Source organism: Lissotriton vulgaris, chromosome 10, assembly GCF_964263255.1.
Source record: "Lissotriton vulgaris chromosome 10, aLisVul1.2, whole genome shotgun sequence".
Taxonomy (NCBI): Eukaryota; Metazoa; Chordata; class Amphibia; order Caudata; family Salamandridae; genus Lissotriton; species Lissotriton vulgaris.
The window spans coordinates 13,045,223-13,069,147 of NC_141698.1; the positions used below are offsets into that span (position 1 = coordinate 13,045,223).

General features: G+C 45.2%; 1 protein-coding gene across 2 annotated transcripts; it reads right to left on the reverse strand.

The window, feature by feature from the left end:
- Positions 1-264: 264 nt before the first annotated feature.
- On the reverse strand, positions 265-19,126 carry CCNQ (cyclin Q). 2 transcript variants are annotated; one of them, XM_086940212.1, is made up of 6 exons: positions 18,950-19,126; positions 13,526-13,659; positions 4,801-4,984; positions 3,747-3,879; positions 2,754-2,981; positions 265-1,687 (listed from the first exon to the last, which is right to left on the reverse strand). In XM_086940212.1, the coding sequence occupies exons 2-6, from the start codon at positions 13,641-13,643 to the stop codon at positions 1,598-1,600; spliced, it is 753 nt and encodes a 250-aa protein (XP_086796338.1). In that variant the 5' UTR covers positions 13,644-13,659; positions 18,950-19,126; the 3' UTR covers positions 265-1,597. The 2 variants fall into 2 exon arrangements, with proteins under 2 accessions (XP_086796338.1, XP_086796339.1); XM_086940213.1 differs by lacking the exon at positions 18,950-19,126 and adding an exon at positions 18,702-18,797.
- Between the last annotated feature and the right edge of the window lie 4,799 nt (positions 19,127-23,925).

Genomic DNA, 23,925 nt, shown 5'->3' on the forward strand with positions numbered 1-23,925 from the left:
GCGCTGCCTCTTCTGCTGTAAGACTCCCACTCCCAGGAGTGCAACCTGACTATAAGAGGCCCCAGGAGCTAGGCCAATCCAGGAAGGCTTTAACTGGACCAAGTACTGATAGGAATAGGAAAACATACCTGTTTCTGTGACATCTAACAAAAATTCCAGTCATGGTGGGAATAAGTCAGATGTAGGCACAAATGTCCAATGTTGGGGGCTATTTGTAAAACATTTAAACATTAATACACTATTAAAAGTAAAACACCCAATCTAGCTCACTGATGTTAAATAATTTTAATTCACATTTAAGAACAACAAGTTTGTGTCAGGCTCCCAACCCTGTAGTCAAGATATGTTCCCACTACTCCACTACTCTGCGGAATGGCAGGTGCTGAAAGACACAGGTTCACCAGATGTTCCAGAGCTCCGAAGTCCTTCAATAACTCTTTATGAAGTAAGAGGTGGTAATAACATTAAACAGCACCACAGAAGGTTCTTTGGCAGCTTCCCATTGGCTCCTTCAAGTAAGGTTTGAAATCACATTTTTGTTTCAAGTGATTGCCTAAGCAGCACAGAAGGAAGTTTAATAAATGGGTAAATAACAGACAGCGATAGCAGCAGCCCCTCAAAAGTCAGTGGGCGAAGAAATGTCAACCACCTGCCACGATGTATGATAGCTGGTCGAAGAGTTCTAGAATAGGTTATCCAGAACACAAGGTACCAGGACACCACATTTCAAGGCTTTCTATTTACAAATCAATGTCATTAGATGAGAGTCCAATTAGTTCAGCTGAACCGACACTAGACTAACACATCCAAAATGTGGCGATTTGTTCACTGAAAACTTGGGTCTGAAAATATGACGTGGAGCCATCTTGCCGTTCTAAATGGGGGTGAAACTGAACAAGAATGCAGAGTGAAAGGAAATGTAGATGTGATCAGTTGCCATACAAAGTACTATAGACAGGTTAGTTTGAGACACAAAAAAGAACGACAGACATTTAAGGAAGTGAATGTGGTGGGAAGGAAGAATAAAGAGATCATATCAGGAGGTGAGAAACTCAAGAGAAATGAACTAGCAAAACTGACAACAAGCCTGCATGTCAGCAGATGAGCTCAGAAGGGACACTACATGGCCTTTCTAAAAGCCCCCGCCAAAGCACCTGTTGCCATTTCTGTTCATTGACAAACACTAGTACTTTGGAGGAATGCCATGTAGAGTTCCCCAGCAGCAGGAATAATCTGGACAATCGTTCTTGGAGATCCAGATAAAATATTCTCTTTGGCACACAGCGATACCAACTCCTTTAGAAGCTGCACCCATCCAACCGTGGTTCTGAGAGTTGCAATCTGCTTCCTTGTAGCGAACTCCCACGCTTGGGCCTCAGCTACCAAATGCAACAACAGAAAGCAAAGTCTGTCCCGTAGGTGCCAGCACAGGATAGGACATCCTCGATGAAAGGACGAGCAACGTGGACGGGACAGAGCTCTACCAGTGTTGAAGTTCTGCCCTCTTGTACCACAAACCATTCAATGGATTGAATGACAGCTCCTGAATCCTTGGCCAGACATGCTCTCCTCTGGCAGAAGACTTTGGCCGCAACACCTAGGAGATCTCGGTGTCCAATGTGTAAATCTGTAACAGTTCTGAAATAATACTTTGAAGCACTGGCTTGGTAAGATTTTCACTAAAAACCTGCAGACGGGTAAGAAGAAGAGTGAGAAAAAGAGAAGTGAAATTGCAGCATAATACATGTGGAAATTGAAAAACAAAATGTGGCTGGCCCGAGAGCTCTCCACGTAGCACACAGCGGGATGGAAATGGGGGTGCATATCACTGAAACGTGTAAGTAAGTGTATGTTTATTGGTTAAATAAATGTGGAAATATACAAGTTTTAGATTTGTTTTTTTCACAAACACCAAAATAAATGTGGATAATACAGATAATATTAGCAAAAAATTAAATATGAAAAAATTAAATACCATAAAAGTGGGAGCTCTAATTATTTTCAATGATCTGTTCCATCTTAAAAATGATGGTCATGATCCTAAGCCATTCTATCTGTCCCAGCTTTAAAAAAAATCCAGATGAGCCTGGCTCAACAGCATCTTTTTAAGGTTCGCAAAAAACTGATTAACAAAAGGCTATATTCACACCAGACTCCACCTGTAACAGTTAGTACTGATTCTCGGTGTTAAGATGCCGCTAGATGAGCCTTGGGATTTAAAAAATGAACAAATACATACATGACTGAGAATATTAGACATAATACTGGTTTCAGGGGAACAAAAATCCTCAAAAACAGTCTCGCAAAAAAAAAGCAAGGCTTCCTGTGGGTCTCATGCGGTACTTAATTTGAGCTGGTTGTTTCCGGTGCTTGGCACCACCACTTAATTGTCAACACCGGCGCTTGTGACAGTCCTTCACAAGGTGGTGCTGTCTCGCTAATTTAGGGATGACCACAACAACCGGTAATTATTAATTCAATATATATATAAACAATCACTATTACCTGCTGCCAAATCCATTCTTATAGCTGTGGAGGCCTGAAACAGTCCGCAACTGTCACACTTGTAGGAGTGTGATGGTTAGGCGTTGTGCTGTTACTATCACTGGCAGCATGGCACAGGCAATGCCTGGTGCAAGCTAAAGTGGCCTCCTGGCGAGACCTCTGGCACTTTTTTTTTAAAATACAGAAATGGTATCCCTGAATGTGACGCATATGAATCATCAGACAGTGTAGGGAGAAGAAAGCGTCACCTGCCACCACTGCTTCTCAGTCTCCACATCTGCCGGCACCTCCACACCATAGCACTGTAGGGCAAAGTGCAGGACGGCCACCGCGATGTGCTGTGCCTCGTATCGAAGGCATATGTCCTGGTGGTAGCTATCCCGCAGCAGGGCCCACGCAGCCTGGGCGATGGGCGTCCGGTCCCAGCAATGACGATTCATCCAGTTCTTCAGCGACACAAGGTAATGCAGGAGATACTAAGAAAAGAAAAAAACACAGGCATGGCTTCGCTAAACGACCACCTCGTCAAGACCTCGCTGTGTAAAAGATGTGTTCCCTTCTGGAATTAGATTACATCCTATGAGGAGACAGACTCGAGTTAGGTGCTTCGGCCATCTGTCACCTTTTACCTGCAAACATTGTTTAAAGGCTGCAAGATCTGCCCGTCACACAAAATACTCGAATAGCCTGCTTCGTGGCCGCCTCACTTTAGTAGGAAACGACCTGATGCTGGCAACTAAAACTGAACACTGGTTATACATGTTCTTTTGTTAACCCGATGAAAAAAACCACACGGTCTGCTCAAGGCATGAGTGTGCCACCAGTCCTTCTCTCCGACTGAGGCGGTGCAGCAGACAAGAACTTGTCACCAGCAGCTGGAAGTCACAACTGGTGCAAGGAAACGGGCTGCTGAAGTAAAGCAGGAGGAACAATGCAGCGAGGCACTTTGAGCCCTTTACTAGCCTCAAGGCATTTCAACTCAAAGCCTGGATGGGGAGGGCGGTGCAGCCTGCACGAAAAGCCACAGCACAGCAAGGACAGTACAATCCCAGACATGCAGGCTAGAAGGACACCTCAACGTTTGGTAGTACTGCGCGCTGCATGCTTCAGGACTCCTGCCTTGTTTGCTATCAGTCATTTCCTTCCTGTCCTCTTACAGGATGTGACGTCTAGCAAAAGAAGGCACAGTGGTTTCGCCCTAAAAAATAAAACCCCAAAAGCACAAGGACGACATAACTTACTTTGTGAGGGTGTTGGAAGGACACTTTGAAGTTAAGAAGGCGCAGCATCAGCATCTCGCACTGCACAACACTGTCTCTCATCTCCCAGAAGTGGACGTCCAGTTCCAGGGGGTCACTGCCAGGATTCAGGTGCCTGGGAAGAGCAAGATGGGAGAAATGAGAGGACTCCAAATCAAAAATGTGACGATTCTCGCTAACGTGTGAATGGGATTCGTAGCAGGTTGGCTGTAGATTACCCTTAAAATGAAGGCGCATCTTACTGTATTCGGAGTCTTGGAGGATATAAGCATCTGTGAACCTGTCTGTGATTGGAGCCTTCTTCCTTTTTAAGTGTCAGCCATAGGTCCCTGCACATCACTAGTCTACAGGGTGGAACATCAGGACCAACGCATAGGATGTGTGGCTCCAGGGCCCATGTCCTACGCTGCAGTTTCCTCAGAAGAACAATTCCTATCCAACGCGTTGTCAATTACTCCTCCAATACGTTCCGCCCACCTCAGACGATGGTCTGACAAGGGTCCACAGAAGTGCATTTTACAGGAACAGCGCTGTGCAAACCCTCTAATATGAAACCAAGATTGTACGGGTTGTGTCACCATTTATTCTCTAAAAATGCTGTGAAAACAAATGAAGGCAGTACTGGCCTGGCAGTTCGGGCTGGACTGTTTCCACTGGAGCAGGGTCAAGACTGATTTGCATATGGCTGGGTCTGAACTGGAGTGGCATGGTGAGCAAAAGAACAATGGAATTAACCCAGCTCTCTTGACTGGGGGTGAATGCTTGATTTGTTCAGTATTCCGTCCATCATTTGTTTGCTCAGTATTTTTCACATTCCAACAAAGCTAGGACTGGCATATTTTAGATGATTTAGTGGTACAGAACAAGGTTATAGGTGAGAAACTGCTTCTTAACGCTAGGTGTGTGCATCTGCTGATGGAAAACCAAATACTGCGAATCAAGGAGGTGAACAGCCAGGCTAGTTTTGGGAGGGAGAGCGGGGCCTAGGGTGGTGGCTGGGGTGTCAGGGAGGGGGGAGATTTTTTTGTAATCATACCTGTGGGTCACATTGATAATGTCCCGTGTCCGGAGATGCTGCTCCTCTACTTTGCCTGCCAGGTAGATGGCAGACATCGCCACCAGGTAAGGATCGTACGTGTCCAGGCTAGTCTCGCAGAAGAACTTGTGGTAAATGGTGCAGGCCGTTGCGACGGGGATGGACTGCATACCCAGCTTCACTCCTAGACAAGAAAACGTGCACATAAAGTCCAAAGACAATCTCACCAGTATGCATCGTATTGCCTTCATTCCTGCCTTCACTCCTGTGAAAAGCAGACCGCAGAGCATGTCTAAAGAAATAGCTGTCTCTATGCAAGCCAATGACTGCGTACCCAGCTTCACAACATGCAACAGAAAGAGCACTGCTGGCGTGTAAAGAAAGCCTCATCATTACGCTAGCCATGAGCTCCAACTCCATCTTTAGGTAACAGAAGAGCAGAGTAAAAAAGCAGGGTCATGTCAAGTACGGAGGCAGCGAAAAGGAGGACCCATTCAGGGCTTATAACAGGGCCACACAGTACTAGGTAACGTGACAAGTGCACAGATCACTGAACAGCTCTAGCAGCTGCTACAATGGAAGCGGAGGTCCGGCAGCTATTAAGTCGACTAAATTGTTCCAAGCTTCTAGCCCTGATGGCATCATATGAGAGTTCTAAAGGGCATTGGTTACGAGCATTGTACCCATCTTGGCTCTGGTGAACATCGGCAGAGCAACACCAGCAATGGCAGAAGGGGAATCTCCTTCCCAAGCTTTCAAGGATCATCACCGGCATGAGGCCCAGAGTCAACCTGAACAGGGACAAACTATATATGACGGTACTAGATTCTCGGGGACTACTCTACCCCAAGATTTGATGCAGGAGGATCACACTGGCATTCTTGAAAACAGACATTACACTTTATTATGTGGGCGGCTCACTTCGTTGAAAAATGTGTTCGGAGACTGCTAGCAAATACCTTGGTTTTGCTTGACATAGAAAACCAATTTGACACAGTACATTGTTTCTTTATGATAGAAATAGGAAGGTTTGATCTAGTGGAAACATTCCTAACAAGCATTGGTAAATGCATTTGGTTTTGCCTATGTGATTAATAATAAGCTGTTTGTACAGGCGAAACCTAAAAACAAAGCTATCTAACTTGATATCAGAGCTGACTATTGGTACCCGGTTTAGTACCCGAGTAACATAAAATCTGAAGAGAAAATGTATGCAAGAGTAATTTTTATATTAACATTTTTTAAAAATCATTCAATGGCAGTGTTGTCCAGTTCTTCCAATATGGAGAGAGTGACATGAAATGTTTACATGGACTTGTGCAGGCACACTAAAATAATTGCCCCAAACAGTCATAAAAGCGAGTTCAAAAACGTATGCCCACATAAAATGTAGAGTGAGATCAAATGAATACTTCTCAGTGGCGTCACGAAAAGATCAGGAATGTAACACAGCTGTTTAAAAATGGGAAAAAAATCTTTATTGTCTTTTATACCTTGAGCCGTATGGAGGGTCCTCAACATTTACTAGTCCTAACTATGCAAAAATGACTGGGTAGCCACCTCTGAGCTTCGGAGTCAGCCCTTACTCTGCAGGCATAGATCCGCAGGCAGATAAGGAGTTGCTGATAACTAGTCTAGGCCACATAGTCCCACTACAAGCAGAGATCAACCATATGCATAGCAGTGTTACCACAGCTGTATTGTAGGTGGTGGGATACGTTGATTGTGATTGGGGAGATGTAGACATCATGCATTATAGTACTACCATGCCTCGTTGAGAAGGGGAAACTTTTTTTTTTTGCTGAACCCTAAGTCATCAAAAAAAGGTTTAGACCATTAGCAATGACGTGCAATACAATGCAGGGCAACAATAGTGGATTAACTGGGGGATGTTACAAGCTTTAATAGGAGCAGATGACCCGAGTACCTTTAGACATAATATGTCTCTGTCAGCAACTGAAACTATACATCATGTGCGATTCTTCTGTCCAACATACACAAAGCCTAGAGGGAAATGGATACATCCACTGTGCAAGTATGATAGCATCTGGAGGCACTATGAATCCTGAAGAGTGACATCCATTTATACTGTTTTCGCTGTAAGCAAGTTCTTATTCATAGTAGGGCTTATAAGGAAATCTAATGGTCTTACATTTTAGACCAGGAGAAATAGGTTGCATGCCACTGGTTAATATTTTGCGTATGAATGCGCTTTTACTTCTTGCTGTGGTACAAAAACTGTTTTTATTTAAGTGATTTGCCAATCATTTACTGTAAACAAATATTTGGGTATACCTGGAGGTATTTTTAATAGAGCACTCTTCTGGAACCCTGCTTATCCAGCTTGGCTTTATCTAAGAACTTCTAGAAGTGTGGCTCACTGGTTAGAGGATATTTTTCAAAAACAAGGGGGACCCAATCAGTGCCTAGGGACCTTGGGCAGTCAATTATTATGAGAAACAGTGGTCCATAGGATTAAATTTTCACAAAAACAAATACAAATATAGACTCCAATCAGTGCTATATTGACTAGTGTTTTCAGTACCCAGCCGGGCCTGAAATTTTATTTTCAAATATAAACAAGTTTAAAAGACCATCAGAGAGGTCTAATGCGAAAGTTGGTAGGGTACAAGCCTGTACCTATCCAGAAGTACACTCAAAAAGAATTCAAGGGTAGGGAAGAAAGCAAGGAGAAGAGGGTAAAGAATATCAGGCAAAAAGAACATGGGAGCCAATTGTCCCTTGCATCAATGGCATATTCGCAAAGCAAGTTCAGACAACCAATTCATGTAACAGTGTCAACGCAATGGGAAAGTTACAGAATTGGGAAGTTGTCGACGGCGTTTCGATCCCCGGCTCCTAGTGAACTGGGATCATCATCAGGACATAAACAATGTATTGCCTGTATGTGCTTTTTTTTAAAAAAACCTGTTGGAAATAACATTTTTCAAAGATGGGAGAAAAAAGGGGAAAAGAAAGAAATACGTTTAAATATGGCACTAATTACAGGTATAATGCACACAGTATTCACTTATATCATGCCATTGTGATCATGTTGACTTCATTCAAAAGTCTTCCAGTGTTCCAAACTCATGCTATACGGAATGGTGAGAACAGTTTAAACTGAGGCCGAATCGTATTGTTGCACCGTGAGCCTTTAGACGCTATTGTGGTTGTGGCTACTTGTGTCGCATTCGAGAGAGGCGCAGTGGTGGTGGCTCATGTGAAATTCATACTTTTACGGGCAGGCAGCCCGGTGCGCTTAAAAAAAATTCCCGACACTTAGAGCTGTGGCCAAAGTATTGTGTATCAACCTATGGTTACCGTTATGGTGACTACGACGTAATCATGCGTAGCGTGACGGGATTCTCTATGTGCCTAATGAAATACAGTAATAAAAGGGGAATTGCACACCTTTTTTTTTTTAAGCGATCTTCACGATTCTCCTGTGAGTCTAGGAGAGATGGTAGGGTGGAGGGCTGGTGCCTAAGGGAGAGGGAATCAAATAAGTATCAAGTGCTATTATCATGCGCTGGTAAATTGTGGCAGGGGAACAGGACGTTACCTCGATGTCCTATTCCGATAGGTTTTGGGTAGTATCCATAAGTTCCTATCCAGCATCTGGTAATATCCCGCTTGGAAGGATACAAGAATCACGGGCCAGTATATTATATCCAGACCGCTTGAAAGTATATACTTTAAGTTCCAGGGTCTGAAAGTAAACAGCAATGAACCGGATTTAAGAAATGAACCGGATTTAAGAAAGAAGGCACTCGGGCCCGTGGCAGAGAGGGAGACGGGTGGGCCGGGAACCCTTACCTTAGCGCGGAGTCAGTGCTCCTCACTCGCGATCCGAGTGAAGTCCGGGCGGTGTGCACGGTGGCAGTCCGCCGGTTCCCGATAATGCGGAAGTGAGCTCAATCCCAAGGCGCGTGAAATAATGAAAATCGATGTGGGAGTGACAGGGGGCGGGGAGAGTGTCCCAGTGGTGGCCATCTTAGAGTGGTGTCGATTAGGCAAACCGAGTGATTGTGCTCTTCCCAGGCAATTCATTAATACACTCTGATTTACTTAATAGAAAAATAACATTTGACAAACATTACATGGCGTTTCCCTCACAAAAATTCAGTCTCTGTCCATATTGATATTGGAATTCGAAGACTGGCAGCGGCAGACATTATATTGGAACAACTTATACATTCGAACAACAGACAGAATTGACTAGTGGTCCAATTTTGTTGTTTTAAGCAGTCTCTCAGGTCAGCATCTGACAATTCACAGCAATCCTGCCCAGTCCTCGGTCCGATTGAGACCATTCTGTATAGTGTCCAGCAATATAATGCATTTTAGTTCCTCCTTATTGAGAAGTTGAGCCATGCATCCTCCTCTGGGTGGCAACTTTAATGCCTTCAACACAGTCCATTTTAAGTCATTTTCTGTGTGCTTGGCACTGATGAAATGTTCCACAAGCGGGGCATTCTGGGTCTGGCAGCGAATGCGGCTCTTGTGCTGGCAGATCCTTGTTTTCACCTTCTGTGAAGTTTGACCCACATACATTTTCATACATGGACATTGAACCAAATATATCACATTGCAGGTGTTACAATTTGACAGTGAGGAACTAGTAAAGGTGATGTTATTAAATACTCTGGTTTTACCTTCAATAGTTATGTCACACACACTGCAATTGCCACATTTCACATGTCCTACAACGGGGGACAGACCCCATACAGTTTCAAGTGTGGAGGGTTGACTAGGGCTTGGCAATGCGGCTCGGACTAAATGGTCCTTCAAATTTTTGCTTTTTTTGAAAGCAAATAAAGGGCGCTCCATTTCTAGTACGCCTGCATTAATGACAGACCAGTGGCGGAGTATCATTTTTCTCATTTTGTTCGACACCGGGGAGAAAGTGGTAACACAAGCTATTCTTTCCTGTGGGGTTTTTTGAGTTGGTGTCAGCAAAGTTTCTCTAGGTCTGTACCATGCTCTTTTAAGTGCATTTTTGACAATACGTCTAGGATAGCCCCTGTTTTTAAGTTTGTCTGCTAAAATGGCACTTTCTTTAAAGTAGTCCTGCCTGCACGAGCAATTTCTCCTAATACGAAGGAACTGAGAGAATGGTAGTGAATCCCGCAAGGCTCTGGGATGGTTGCTAGAATAGTCTAATAGTGTATTGCGCTCTGTAGTTTTTCTAAATAGACGTGTCAGAAGAACTCCTTCCTGGTGGAAGATGGAAAGGTCCAGGAAGTCAATAGAGGTTTTATCTGATGTGAGGGTGAAGTGAAGGCCACAACAATTATTGTCCATCCAGTGTTGGAAATGGCGTAGATCACTGACTTCGCATCTCCAAATCATGAAGATGTCGTCAATGTATCTACGCCATAGTCCAATTCCTGAGTGGAAGGGATTAGATGGCGAGAGTATTACCTCCTTTTCAATCTCATTCATGAAAAGTATAGCCAAGTTAGGAGCAAAAATTGCCCCCATACTGGTGCCCTTAATCTGCTGATAAAAAAGGCCATTAAAGGTAAAAAAGTTTCTCGTCAGACAGATTTCAAGTAGCTGTAAAATGAATGATGTAGGTATTGCGTGAGGGCGTGGGCGTGTGTCCAGAGTTTTTTTAATCACCTTAAGGGCCGCTATCTGGGGAATATTTGTATAAAGGGACTCCACGTCCATGGTGCAAAGAGTGTCTGTTACTGGGTCAAAAGGTAAATTCTCAACCAGTGAAATCATGGACATGGAGTCTCTAACATAACAGGGGGTGGAAGGGACAAACTCCTTTATGAAGAAGTCAATGAAGGCTCCCAACGGCTCTAGGATAGACCCGTAGGCTGAAACAATTGGGCGTCCAGGCGGTGCAGTAAGACTCTTATGGATTTTCGGAAGAGTGTATATCACTGGTGTTCTGGGGCTTTTGATATTTAAGTAGTTATACTCTTTTTTAGATAAGAACCCTTCAGTCAATGCGTCCGTGGTGATTTTCTTTATCAATTCCTCTATTTCCTTTGTAGGATTAGACGCTAGCCTTTATTAATGTTCCCTATTGTCTAACTGTCTTTGTATTTCTGAAGTGTAAGAGTCAAGATCTTGGAGAACGATTCCACCCCCCTTATCTGCACTCTTGATGATCAAAGAGTTATTTGTTTTGAGTGTGGTAATGGCCTGTTTTTCTTTTAACGTGATATTATATGGGATGAAGCCATGAGTGTTTTGTAGTATAGAAAGATCTTTCAATACCAACTTCTCGAAGGTGATTATCTCGGGTGGAATCATCCCTGAGGTGGGAGAAAAGGTCGAGGGTGGCCGGAAAGGTGTTACGGCATTACTCTCTTGACTGGGATGTAGTTGAAAGAATGCCTTTAGCCGAATCCGTCTAAAGAACCTCATTAATTCGGTTTGCAGTTCCAAATAGTTGGGAGGGGTAGTAGGCACAAAAGTAAGTCCTTTTTTGAGAAGGGAAAGTTCATCCTCTCCTAAGGAGTAATTGGAGATGTTAAAAATTGGGATTGTTTCTGTGTTTGCGGATGAAGAATCTACCACTGATAGAAATTGTTCCTCGTCCGACGTTCCCCCGGTGGGTTGACCCATCTCTGGGGTTTCTTGACTTTTCCTCTTTGTGGTGTGCCTTGTTGGCCTCTCTGTAAAAAAGGATTTGTGCCACCGGTCTGATGTGACCCGCCCCGTCGGGATGTACTGCTGCCTTCTCCTGCGTCCGAATTATCGGAAGATTCCGCTGAGGTTTCTGAGAAACCTACCAAATTTCTCCGTCTATTGTACCTACCCCAGGGCCTGTATTGTTGAGGGTTAGAGTACGACCGGTTTGTATAGAAGTCCTTTTGTAGGTAAGGGTATGTCACTTCTATATTATACGATTTTATATCTTTTTTGATTTTGTTTGATTTTTTATTTTGTTCTATTCTCTGATACTCTGCAATGGTTTTATCAACCTGTTCTAGGAGTTTCTTACTATCTTCAGTGGTGCCTGAGTCTTGGATCTGCTTTAGAATATCCGAGATCTCGGTTTCAAGTGATTTCAGTGTCTCAACGGCGGTATCAATCCCTAGTGCAAGCCAATGACGTGAACAGGTGGTTCCTATGTAGCTGAAACTAGTTATATACTTCGGGTTATCTGTGAAAATCCCTGGTACGTTGCGGACTTGTAATCCTACAGGAATTACCTCGTCCTTTAGGTAGTCCGTTAGCATCAATATCATCAGTTGCAAACGGACTTGTTTTTTACGGAGTTTCTCTTTTTAAAAAAAGCACATACAGGCAATACATTGTGTATGTCCTGATGATGATCCCAGTTCACTAGGAGCCGGGGATCGAAACGCCGTCGACAACTTCCCAATTCTGTAACTTTCCCATTGCGTTGACACTGTTACATGAATTGGTTGTCTGAACTTGCTTTGCGAATATGCCATTGATGCAAGGGACAATTGGCTCCCATGTTCTTTTTGCCTGATATTCTTTACCCTCTTCTCCTTGCTTTCTTCCCTACCCTTGAATTTTTGAGTGTACTTCTGGATAGGTACAGGCTTGTACCCTACCAACTTTCGCATTAGACCTCTCTGATGGTCTTTTAAACTTGTTTATATTTGAAAATAAAATTTCAGGCCCGGCTGGGTACTGAAAACACTAGTCAATATAGCATTGATTGGAGTCTATATTTGTATTTGTTTTTGTGAAAATTTAATCACTGGTTAGAGGAGGCAGACCCTGATGCAGAGGTCAGACCCGGGACCAGGGTTCAATTCCCGACGCGGCAGGGTCTTGAGCTCAAATGTCCACGGACTCGATAATTCTCGCCTCGGTGCCTACTCGAATCATGGGTTCACACTCTGCAACTCTGGGCAATAGCTTGCTTAATCTCCACTACTGCCACACCGCGATGGGATGCCTGGTCTTCACCTTGGGGATGCCCAGAAGGGGGTTATCTCGCAGGGAAAGCCAGGACGGGTTCCCAAAGCAAGCGCCAAGAGACCTGTCGGTGATTTGGCGCTATATAAATCGAAATTAACATAACATAACATTCCATCTATGGTTGAGTCCACCCTGATGGTACCCTCTTACCAGGGTGTGGATAGGCACTGATGATGAAGCATGTCACGATAAGTGAGTGAAGCGTCTACTCCAATATCTTTGGTTATCCCAAGTCCTTGGGATACAGGAGAGGTAAAATACAACATCCTAATACAGAGGGGATCCCATTTTTTACAGTCTCCTTGAAAAATCAGAGAGAAGGGGGGGGGTATGTGTGTGTCGATAGCGAGTGCAACTGGTTTAACTAGCTCTCACTCCCCTTTGTGATAATGGATATAAAGGTTTTCAGGCATGTTTGAGAGTCAGTGGCTTTTATAAAGTTAACAAGCACAGCCTACAACTCCTTTTAAAACAGAATATTCGTAATGTGGATAAAAAAAAACCTGAATCAAAATGGTATCTAATATTTTGATACTCAAAATCAATTTAACTTTAAGATATACTATCCCACAGAATGAGAATGTATCCCCGCATTGACCTTAGCTGTTGCCATAGTGATTAGCATCAATCAGGTTTGCCAATAATTTACTGTAAATGACTTTGCACTTAACACAGTAAAATAACTTTGCAAAAACGTGTGCTGGTACTGTGCATTATGCATTCCAAGGAAATTTTGCATACCCTTTATCGGGGAGAGCACACAATGCAAACACCAACCCCCTACTTTTGTATTACCTACCTGCTTCCATGATGAAGCGAGACACCTTAAAGTGTGTTTTAGTCTGGCTGGATACTTTCCCTGAGCTGTCAACTTGACCTTTTACGGGTCGCAAGCTACTGCCGGCCTCAGAGTCCATTGAAAATCACGGGTCTCTAAAGAAAATACAGACAAAAAAAACAAGTTTTATCCTGGTAGAAGAAGTGATAACATGTTAAGCTCCAGGTAAGGCAAAATTAAAACATCTGTAAAGAAACTAATGTAAAAAAAAAAAAAAAAAAAAAAGTGCCCATTTGCAAGAGTACTATCTAACTCTTCCAGAGACCTCTGCCCTACTAGTCTCTAAGCACATGAAAGGTGCCTCGTAGGTTTCAGGAGGTGGACCACCATGCTTTAAAGTCAATGTAGATGTAATGGGGAGTGGAAGAAATGTAGGCAGCATGGATAATCAAAAGGGGTGGAATGCTGATGGTGCTCAAGGAATTCCGCCAAACTGGGAGTTACCATTTTAGCATTTTTGGAGCTTTTGCAGAAACTAAAGTTGGGAGAGTTCTGTAGGCCTGCTTAGGAAGATGGGCTGGAACAATTAAAAGGGCTCCAGATTGCTTTAGGAGACACAGGCTGTATCGATCACAAGGCCATAAGAGGGAGCAGGAGTCTCCTCCTGTAATTACCAAATGCTTAAGGCTACTTCTTTTCTACAGTACTACAGCCTTTCAGTTCAGCAGAATCATTCTACTCCTTTGGGAATGTTGTGGAATGAACCAGTAAAGAGATCACGGAGACATCCATGAGCAGGTAGAGTGTCTCCAACAGGTGCAAAGCGTTTTTCTGAAACCGAATTTGCCAACATACTCCAATCACAAGAACTTGCTTCAAATTATGATTTCATACTTCAAAGGACTAATTAACATGACAAGAAAAACTCTAAATCCTTCCCTCTTCTATCCCTCCACTATCCTTTTCAAACTAAATAACAGACTAACATGTCCACTGCTCAAACTAATTTCATATTTCCCTATACTAATTCACCACTAATCCTTTTTGGGTTGCGGAGTAGATTGCTACCGGCCGAAAGGCACTTCAACACCTCATCAGGGGTAGAAAGCGTTATGTAAATGCAAACGCTTCTCTCTTCTATCCCTCCACTATCCTTTTCAATACACATAAACTTGCACGTCCACCACTCAAATTAATTTCATTTTCCCTATTGCAATTTCCCCTCTAATCCTGCTTGAGTTACGAAATAGCGAGCTATCCACCAAAAAGAGCTTCAAAACCCCATCAGGGGTAGCAAGCACTATATAAATGCAAACCTCTTCTATCCTTTTCAATCCAAATAACAGATTAACATGTCCACCGCTCACATTAATTTAATTTTTATGGGGGGGGGGGGAAGAGTTTTATATAGCGCAAACTCTACCCGGAGGTATTGAAGCACTTACATGAGCACCAGTTGCATTACAGACAGACACATTCATTTTGTTAGGTACAGGGAGATTACATGAGTTGTCCAGGATCACAGGATGTTGAGCACCCCTGTTAAACTCAAACCCGGTTCCCCAGCTTTGAGGTCGACTGCTCTAACCAGAAGGCCACACCCTCTACCCTCTCCCTATATTAATTTGCCACTAATCCCTTTTGGTTCCGGAGTAGTGTGCTACTCGCCAAAAAGCACTTTGACGCAAGTATGGTGTAGTAAGCGCCATATAAATGCAATTACAATAGCAACATATGTATCGCAAAATACATCATATGACCCCTCTTGCCTATGTCATTTAACAGGAAATTACAACAGTACATTTTTCGAAATGCAGTAGCTGGTAACAGCTTCACTTCTAGCAACAGTTATTATGGTTCATTCGAACGAAACAATAAACCACCCGATAAGGGCTCAATTGGGGGTGGGGGAAATTAATACTTTTCTCAAAGTCAATACAGCAATTAAAAAAAAAAACGGTGGCACCTGTGAAACCATGTGTCCCCTTGCCCTTGAAGAGATGCTTCTTCAAACTTGCGTGGCGCAATGAAAAGCAAGTCCCTTACAAAAGTGACATGAGGTATCAGTAACTCCCACCAATAATCTCATCCCACAGAGGGCTTGGACTAAACAAAGAACCTCCCACATACCCTGAAAGCTTCCCCAAATTCTGCCTGTGGCAGACCAAATAATGTGCAAAGAGCCCCAATGATTTGTGAACAGAACCTGTGCACATGCCATGTCCAGCAGATCTGTTAAAATATTGACATTCAGGCGATAGCACAAGTGCCACACTGAAGTGAAATGTAAGTGGCTAGTGTAGATGAAGCTTAAGTGAATAAAAACTGGAATTTCTGGTCCTGAAAACTAAACATCACAATACGTTGGATTTTGTGTTCGATGGTCCTCCAGCAGACATACCAAATAGCACCTGCCAAGAAATGAGGAAAACAGGATCATGACACACGCAGGCCTTATCTTGACAAACAAATATAGTATGGAAAAAAACTTCTGAGAATTTCCGTATCACAAACAGCTTGCAGCCTGGAAAGTCCACGCTCTCCGTACACAGGATGAGCTGAAAATTAATCCAAGGCTTGAATCCTGATTTTGGTAATATACCAACATAACCTTATTAGGTGTGTCACAAAGCCACAACAAATCCAAGTAGACTAACAACATTTTACCGCCTCTCTTCATAGATACGATAACAACTGCATTCTGCCCTCTTCGCAGGTGCTGCTGCAGCTCCATAGTGCCTTCCTTTCCTGGTGCAGTAGCAAATACTCTGCCTTCCTTCGCAGTCTCGCATCGCCACTCTGATATAGGTGCAGCATATTGTCTACAGTCAAGGTGACCAAAGATGCATCTACAACTACCAGAAGAGGGAACACACTGCAATTGTGATGGACCAAAAACCTAATTTACACACTAGATGGTGTGCTTCTAGGGAAGTCAGTTTATCAGTGTGTGCCTTAACTTGCTAACAAAACTGGGAACATTTGGGGCTAAACACAAGAACCTAAACATCCATAGTTAGCAAAATGAAGAAAATAGATAAATAAAGGAGTGATAGAAGGAAGTGAAAAACGTTTTTGCAGGGTGGTCAAACTAATTTAGTAACAGAGATAAATTGAAACTGTATTATAGGAATATGAATGTATACACCTCTATACTAGCTCGAGAATGTTGCTTCTCACTGGGGAAAGCCAAAACAAGCTCTGGGGATTGGAGGTCTGATGGCTTTATCCAGGGAACAAGTCCTTAAAAAAGAAGTGGGGAAACTGCCAGGACAACGCAGGAACTGACCTCACAAGAAGATACATCAAACATTAAGACCTCACACATGTATAGCTGGTGTATCCCGAGTACATTTGAGCACATTACAAGATTTAACAAATTAGATTTTATGTTGGGGTGAAGCCCAAAAATTGGTGCAACCCTGAAGCAAAATATGGGCTTCAACGAAAGCATTTTTTTTTAATCTGCCACAAAGAAATTTGCAACAAGGAGAAACATGGCAGTTGATCCGTTCTGCTTATTTGGTTCCTACGCCTGCATTTTAAGTTAAGGCACCTACTGCAGAGACCTTTCTGTGCCCAGTTAATCGCAAGGAATAATAATAACGGTAGGATAACCTTGGAGGTTAATGCTGGAGACATCTGTGTTTTGAGTATTCCCACTTTTGAATTAAAGTAGCAGAGGGTTAATGCAAAGTACCGTATTTTCCGGCGTATAGGACGACCCGGCGTATAAGACGACCCCCCTACTTTTCATCATGAAATGTAGGTTTCGTCCTATACTCGCCGTATAAGACGACCCCCCACTTCCGCCGGCTGGAACCTTCTGAAGTCCCCTTTCCATGTTCATGAACTCAGTAGATGACGTGCGCTAGTGACGCTCCTCTACTTCCGATGAACGTGAGGATTATGGCGCCAGATCAGCGCATATACCGCTGTGTCTCTAGGCTCAAGCCGCAGGAAGAAAATAACGAAATGCCCCGTGAGACCCTCTCCCAGCACTACGGGACTGTAAGTAACATTGCGCTATTTTGAAATCATGTGCAATTTTTGATTGCGGTACGTAATGTAGCGGTAAACGTGTACTTCATGTACGTGCCATTGCCGGTCCTATTGTGAAGCGGGCAGACACCTTCGGATAAAGTCCTCATACGGCACAGAGAGTGTGAACGCGCGAGTTAGAGCCCAGGTCATATTGGAGGGTTCGTGGGGGCAAATTCATAGTCGGTAGAGCGTTGCTTGCACTCTGAAAATTTGGTATCCGGCGTATAAGACGACCCCCGACTTTTGAAAACATTTTAAGGGGTTAAAAAGTCGTCTTATACGCCGGAAAATACGGTACATCAGGTAACACATACAGGTGACAGATTTTTATTTTATGTATATAGGAAATTGGGTTTCTGCTTTTAACAGAGATCCATATATTACTTCCAGCTCATAAACTGTAATTCTCCTAATGTAGAACAGCGAGCTATGAAGGTTGTGACTTCTGCACCTTGCTACCCTCACTGTCTTACATAATACTTCTTGTACAATAATGTACAGAGGCTGCGTGGCTTTGTTTCCACGCATTTGAGTCGAAGTGTGAGGCTCCTGACCAAGCTCTGCCAGAATATAGGAACAAAAGAAGGCCTGATGGCCCCTTAACTTTGTCCTTTATCTGTGGCCCAGTTGGAGGTGAAAATAACAAAGCCCCCTCACTGCTGCACGGTGCTGCTGGGAATTGAAAGCAGACGACATGTAGGCGCTGCTGAACATGTCCCGGTGTGTGAAAATCACACCTGGACAAGTTTGGCTTATCTCGGTGGGGGCCAACTTCTTGCCGGGGGGGGGGGGGGGGGGGGGGGGGGCATCTACCCTTTGAAAATAGTGGATAGATACCATCTAGGTTATGTTATGCATTTCTAAAGCGCACAGCTATTCCGAGTATTCCGGCGCTGCTACCCTGAACCACCGCCCACCAACACCGCAGGCAAAGCCTCTAAAAGAATGGGCTACCCCCTACTTGCGCCCTGGGTCTATCAAAGTGTAAAGAGAAGGTGAGCCACAGCCCAAACACGGTCAGCTGCATGCACAGGGAGTGAGTGGCTGATCAAGTCCGGGTGTTTGTGCTGTATTCTGGGAGTTGTAGTCCTGTTCACTCAAACGAGTCTACACATCACAGAACGTACAGAAAACAGCGGGGCGAGTGACTCACCCCACTGTGGGAAGGCACCCCGAGGCCACGCCAGGAGGCACAAGCATAGGGGGCCCTCGGAGGACACGCAGACTGCGACACCGGCCTCCGCCTCTGTGCCGTGCGGGGCCCCGGCTGCCCTCGAGCCGTGCCCGGCCTCACAGGAGCGGCCCGAGTATACACAGTCACGCCGCAGGGACGGGCCTGTGCAGGGGCGCGGGAAGAGACCAGGAACACGGTGTAAAATATCTCTTGTAATGCACGTTTACCATTGACTCCCACTGACAGACAGCGGCCGCCCCAGCCCGCTACTGGACACGGACAACACGAGAGCACAGCCCCCTCTCAGTCTCAACCGCCATGGGCGAGCTGATAACGGAACCGGACCGTGTGTCCCTTCGGTTGTCTTTCCGGGTCAGAAAACGACCAATCCCATCGCCCAACATATTCTGTGAAATAAAGGTATTGGTATTCTATACCGTAAGGCGTTCTTCTATTGGATTATTGAGTCACCCAACGGACCAATCCTGGTTCGCCCACCAGAACACCTAAATGCCGATTGGCTGTGGAGTGCGCGCGTGTCCTATTCGTCCTCTTCAGATGGCGGGCTTCACTGGAGTGACCCCAGTCAGGCACGGCACGAGCCGGGGGCGGGGTCTGGCAGTCTCAGGCCCGCGTGGCAACGCTGCGCAGCCCCCGCCCACCCCGGTCAGGCAGGAAAGTAGTCGTAGGGGGCCCGCAGGGCTTTACATTGGAGGGTTTCTTAAAGGGGGCGTGGCCTGTATAATTAGGGGCGTGGCTTAACCCTGTAAATTGCATTTCTGTGATTTCTGCCATCAGATCAGACTGGATTTTGCTTCTCTCTGAGCTCTCTCTCATTTCATCCAGGCATCAAATGCCTCAACTGCCATACACAAACCTGGCAGGACTGTTAGCTTTGTCAATGGTTGTTACCTGTTTAAGATAAATGAGTAACATCTAAGACTTTATTGTAATTAATATTGAAATGTTCAAATCCTGAAATGGTGAGACAGTAAATTAAACATTACCAAGGCTGTGGAATGGGTAGTTGTCTTCAGACTATCGCTGTTACTCCTGATATGTTCACTCTGTGTTAGACAAAGTCGTCCCTTTTCTCTCAACATCCCCTCCATCTGCATATTTTAAACCTAATCTCCTTCAGCACCACTTTTTGGAGAAGCGTGGCTCAGTGGTTAGAGGCGGCAGACCCGGAAGCTGAAATCGGCCGTGGACCAGGGTTCGATTCCCCGCCTCGGCGGGTCTCGGGCTCAAAAAATTCCACGGATTCGACAATTCTCCCTCCGGTGCCTACTCGACTCACGGGGTCACACTCTGCGGCTCTGGGCAATAGCTTGCTTAATCTCCACTACGGCCCCTCGCGGCGGGATGCCTGGCTTTCACCTTGTGGATACCCGGCCGGGATATCTCACAGGGGAATACCAGGACGGGTTCCCTAAGCAAGCGCCTTGGGACCCCTGGGTTAAAGTGCGCTATATAAATCGAAACACATTTACATTTACATTACATTTTTCACTTTCCTATAAAAGCCCTTGCTTGCATCCCCTTCCCTTCACCATCCCCCAAAAGCGCTACATTTTCTTTCACTTTCACCGTATCAATATATTGACAACTGTACCTCTCACCCGTTTTCCTAAAATCACAATTGCAGGAAAACGGTATACATGTCTAAAATCTCAGCCTTTTGGTCTACAAAGTACTTTATAACAGTTGTGACATTCCTGAAATACTTAACTACGGCATAGGATCGACAGTGCTCTTATGGAGCAGAGAAGAACTTCAGTCAGGCCATACAGTGTGGAACAGTTGAGTGCAGGTAATGGACTAACTACCATGCTAACTACTTGTAAAGTGAAAGCATTTGCTTCCTGTCTGAAAACACACCATTTATCAGAGTGCCTAAAAACAAGTTGTCAGGTCAGTTGGCCAATAATCCAATCACTGACTCCTTGTTCTTGTTGACACACTGATGGTGCAGTGCGCAATAAAAGAAGCCATGTTCCCACTCCTGAAACAGGTCATCACTCAGCTTGGGGAGGCACACTGCCTGTTGCTCACACGGAGAAACACTCTCTGGAGCCTGTTGTCAGAGAGTGTGTTAAATGTCATGTGGGACCTGAGGCCGCCGAGCTGAGTGGGGCCGGACCTTGGTGCCAATTCTGTTCAGTATTTGTCAATAGTATATGTTAGTGAAGAAACGGTGAAACTGAGGGTGGCGCTGTATGCTGGCTCATAGTGGTAGTAGCACTGTGTGTACATCACACATCACATCTTGTGCTTCAGCTCCGGTGGTGTCAGGGACAATATAAATGGGTGACTAAGCATTTTAGTGCGGTGAATGCGGACCGCCACAATAAAATGGGTTAGTCTAACCTTTGATGCGTGGTACTTAGCAGGCCTGACTATACAAAGACTAATATGCTATACGAGAAAAAATACAGAAATGCAAGATTGTGGAAATAGCCAATATTCTTTGACAATGGATAAGGATAAAAATAAGTAAAGCAAATGAAATTTAATCAGTAACTAAGTCGCTGATATTGATTACCCTACCGTTTTTCATATTAATTGTTTAGAGTTCGATCAGTGTTTTTGCCATTACAAATACGGAGATGCACATAAGGCCAGATAGGGATCTATTTTTTATTACTAAGGGGTCTGAGACCCAGAGGCACCTGGCCCACTTAAGCCCTGGTGCCAGGTGATTCTAGTGAGCTACATGTGGACTCTGTCTCTACACAACTGACAGCCCTGCGGCCGCCTTTGGGGTCAGTCCTGGTGTGACAACCACAAGTGGCACACCCGGTGCCGGGTAGGATACGCATAACTGCCAATTTTTCAGTTTGGTTAGGTGCACTGATGTACTCACCTCTGCATTTAGAGGAATTACCATGCGTCAGTCAAAGGAGCCACTGTGGGGCATCACTGGATTGGTCCTCTGTTGAATAGGCTTATTACAGCGTGCTTCAACAGCAACTAATGCCTATCAGCATGAACAAAGCCACCTAGAAAAGGCAAGGTCCCTAGGATAGAAAGCTGCATGTGTAGAAGGCGTCAGTGCAGGGAGCATGGGACAGACACCTCTGCTCAGCTCCACGGTCACCATGCTCAGAGGCTTCTAGGCCTGCTTGCACGCACCCTCAGCGCAGTGGCTGTAAAGACGCCCCCCATCGAGGACGAGAGACACGTCCAAGGCTAGAGCTCATGACTCTGAAGGTGGGACATCCCACTGAGCTTCTGTTTGACATTTTAAACCGTAGGTGTAACCCAATTGTGACTGGAGTACAGCGGCTCTAACCATACATGCCAACAGACCTGATTCAAGGGGGAGACTCGTGATTTGTTAAAGCCAATATTGACTGTATTACAGCTGTTTCATATCTAAAATTGCCTCTTCTTCAATATATCTCAATGAGGAAAATACAGTCCCCGATTTTATTTCCAACTCCCACTTTTAAAACATTGGCATGTATGATTGTAAATGTGAAATACGTATCAAAAAATACTGACTTTGTTCAATAAAATGTTTTAGAACTGGCCTTATACCAGACAGGGATGGGGATGGCCGACTTTTAGAGGAACTCAGCGCGCGCAACTGTAGTCAGCACACTCTGTTGCTTTCTGACGTTAGGCCTTCTGCTGATTGCTGACACGACAGCTCGGTACAAAAGGGGGTGATGATGGACGGAGCATCTGAATCAATCAAACACTCACACCCAGTCAAAGATATGGGTTTAATCCATCACTGTTCTTTAGCCCACTCTGCCACCCTAGTTCAGACATGGCCATATGCAAATCAGTCTGACCCTGTGCCTCATGGGAACAGTCCAGCCCGAACTGCCAAGCCATGCCTTCCCTGGATCAGATTCAAGCTTCCGAGGACCGGTTTCTGGCATTCCAGCCGTCTTCAGCCCGGCTTACTTGAATCCAGTGGCAAAGTGAGCAAGGGACTCACGTCTGAGCATACCCTGCCACACTTATGGCGGCCAAAAGCGGTACAAAAGGGGGTGGTGATGGACACAGCAGCTCGGAGCAAACAGCTGTTAACGGGCAATGGTGATGTTATAAACTGCTAATGGCCTTTATAAGGCGAGGAATGGCTCTTCCTAGCTCCTTACCCCTCGGCTTACCCCTCCCTTGGGCCTCAGCAGACCATACCTGCCTGTACCTCTGTGGCCTTTGGATTGCCCACTGCCGACTGAGCTGACTAGTGCCCCTCTTTCTACCACCCTCTTACTGTACAGATGGAAACGAAGATGCATACTGGATCGGGAGAGGTGTGTAGGGGCACCTAAGCCCCACTGAGGTGGAGAGTAGTTTACCTCTTGGTTTCTGCTCATGGGGGCTCCACAACGTGTACAAACAAGACAGAATTCCTGTTATTTGCCAAGAACAAACAAGAAACAGAACAAACCTGACTTGGCATTCACCTTGATGGTTCCGAACCACAACTTTCATGAAATTCCAAGTCACTTGATTACACACTTTCTGCCACAGCCTGACATCCGTGTGCCTCATCAACCCTGAGAGACTTTGCGCTGCTGAGGCCTGCTGAAAGTGGCTGGAGCACGGAGTCCCTGCCAGAGCCTGACATCCGTGTGTGCCTCGACACCCCAGTCAGACTTAGCGCTGCTGAGGGAGGCCTGAGCACAGAGAGACTTAGCGCTGCTGAGGGAGGCTGGGGCACAGAGAGACTTACGGTTGCAGAGGGAGGCTGGAGCACAGAGAGACTTAGTGCTGCTGAGGGAGGCTGGAGCACAGAGAGACTTAGTGCTGCTGAGGGAGGCTGGAGCACAGAGAGACTTAGTGCTGATGAGGGAGGCTGGAGCACAGAGAGACTTAGCGCTGCTGAGGGAGGCTGGAGCACAGAGTCCCTACAAGAGCCTGATATCACTGTGTACCCCGATACCCCAATGAGACTCAGTGCTGCTGAGGCCTGCTGGGGGAGGCTGAAGCAGAGAGACTTAGCGCTGCTGAGGGAGGCTGGAGCACAAAGAGATTTAGCGCTGCTGAGGGAGGCTAGAACACAGAGAGACTTAGCGCTGCTGAGGGAGGCTGGAGGACAGAGAGACTTAGCGCTGCTGAGGGAGGCTGGAGCACAGAGAGACTTAGCGCTGCTGAGGGAGGCTAGAACACAGAGAGACTTAGCGCTGCTGAGGGAGGCTGGAGCACAGAGAGACTTAGCGCTGCTGAACTGGATGAAGGC

Bases quoted from the DNA above. Each gene is read 5' to 3' on its own strand.
- CCNQ (XM_086940212.1), bottom strand. From the start codon at position 13,643: ATGGACTCTGAGGCCGGCAGTAGCTTGCGACCCGTAAAAGGTCAAGTT. The intron at 4,985-13,525 runs GTAGGTAATACA...TTTCTTGTCTAG, and splicing joins TCGCTTCATCATGGAAGCAG to GAGTGAAGCTGGGTATGCAG. The intron at 1,688-2,753 runs GTGACGCTTTCT...ACCCGTCTGCAG, and splicing joins CTGAGAAGCAGTGGTGGCAG to GTTTTTAGTGAAAATCTTAC.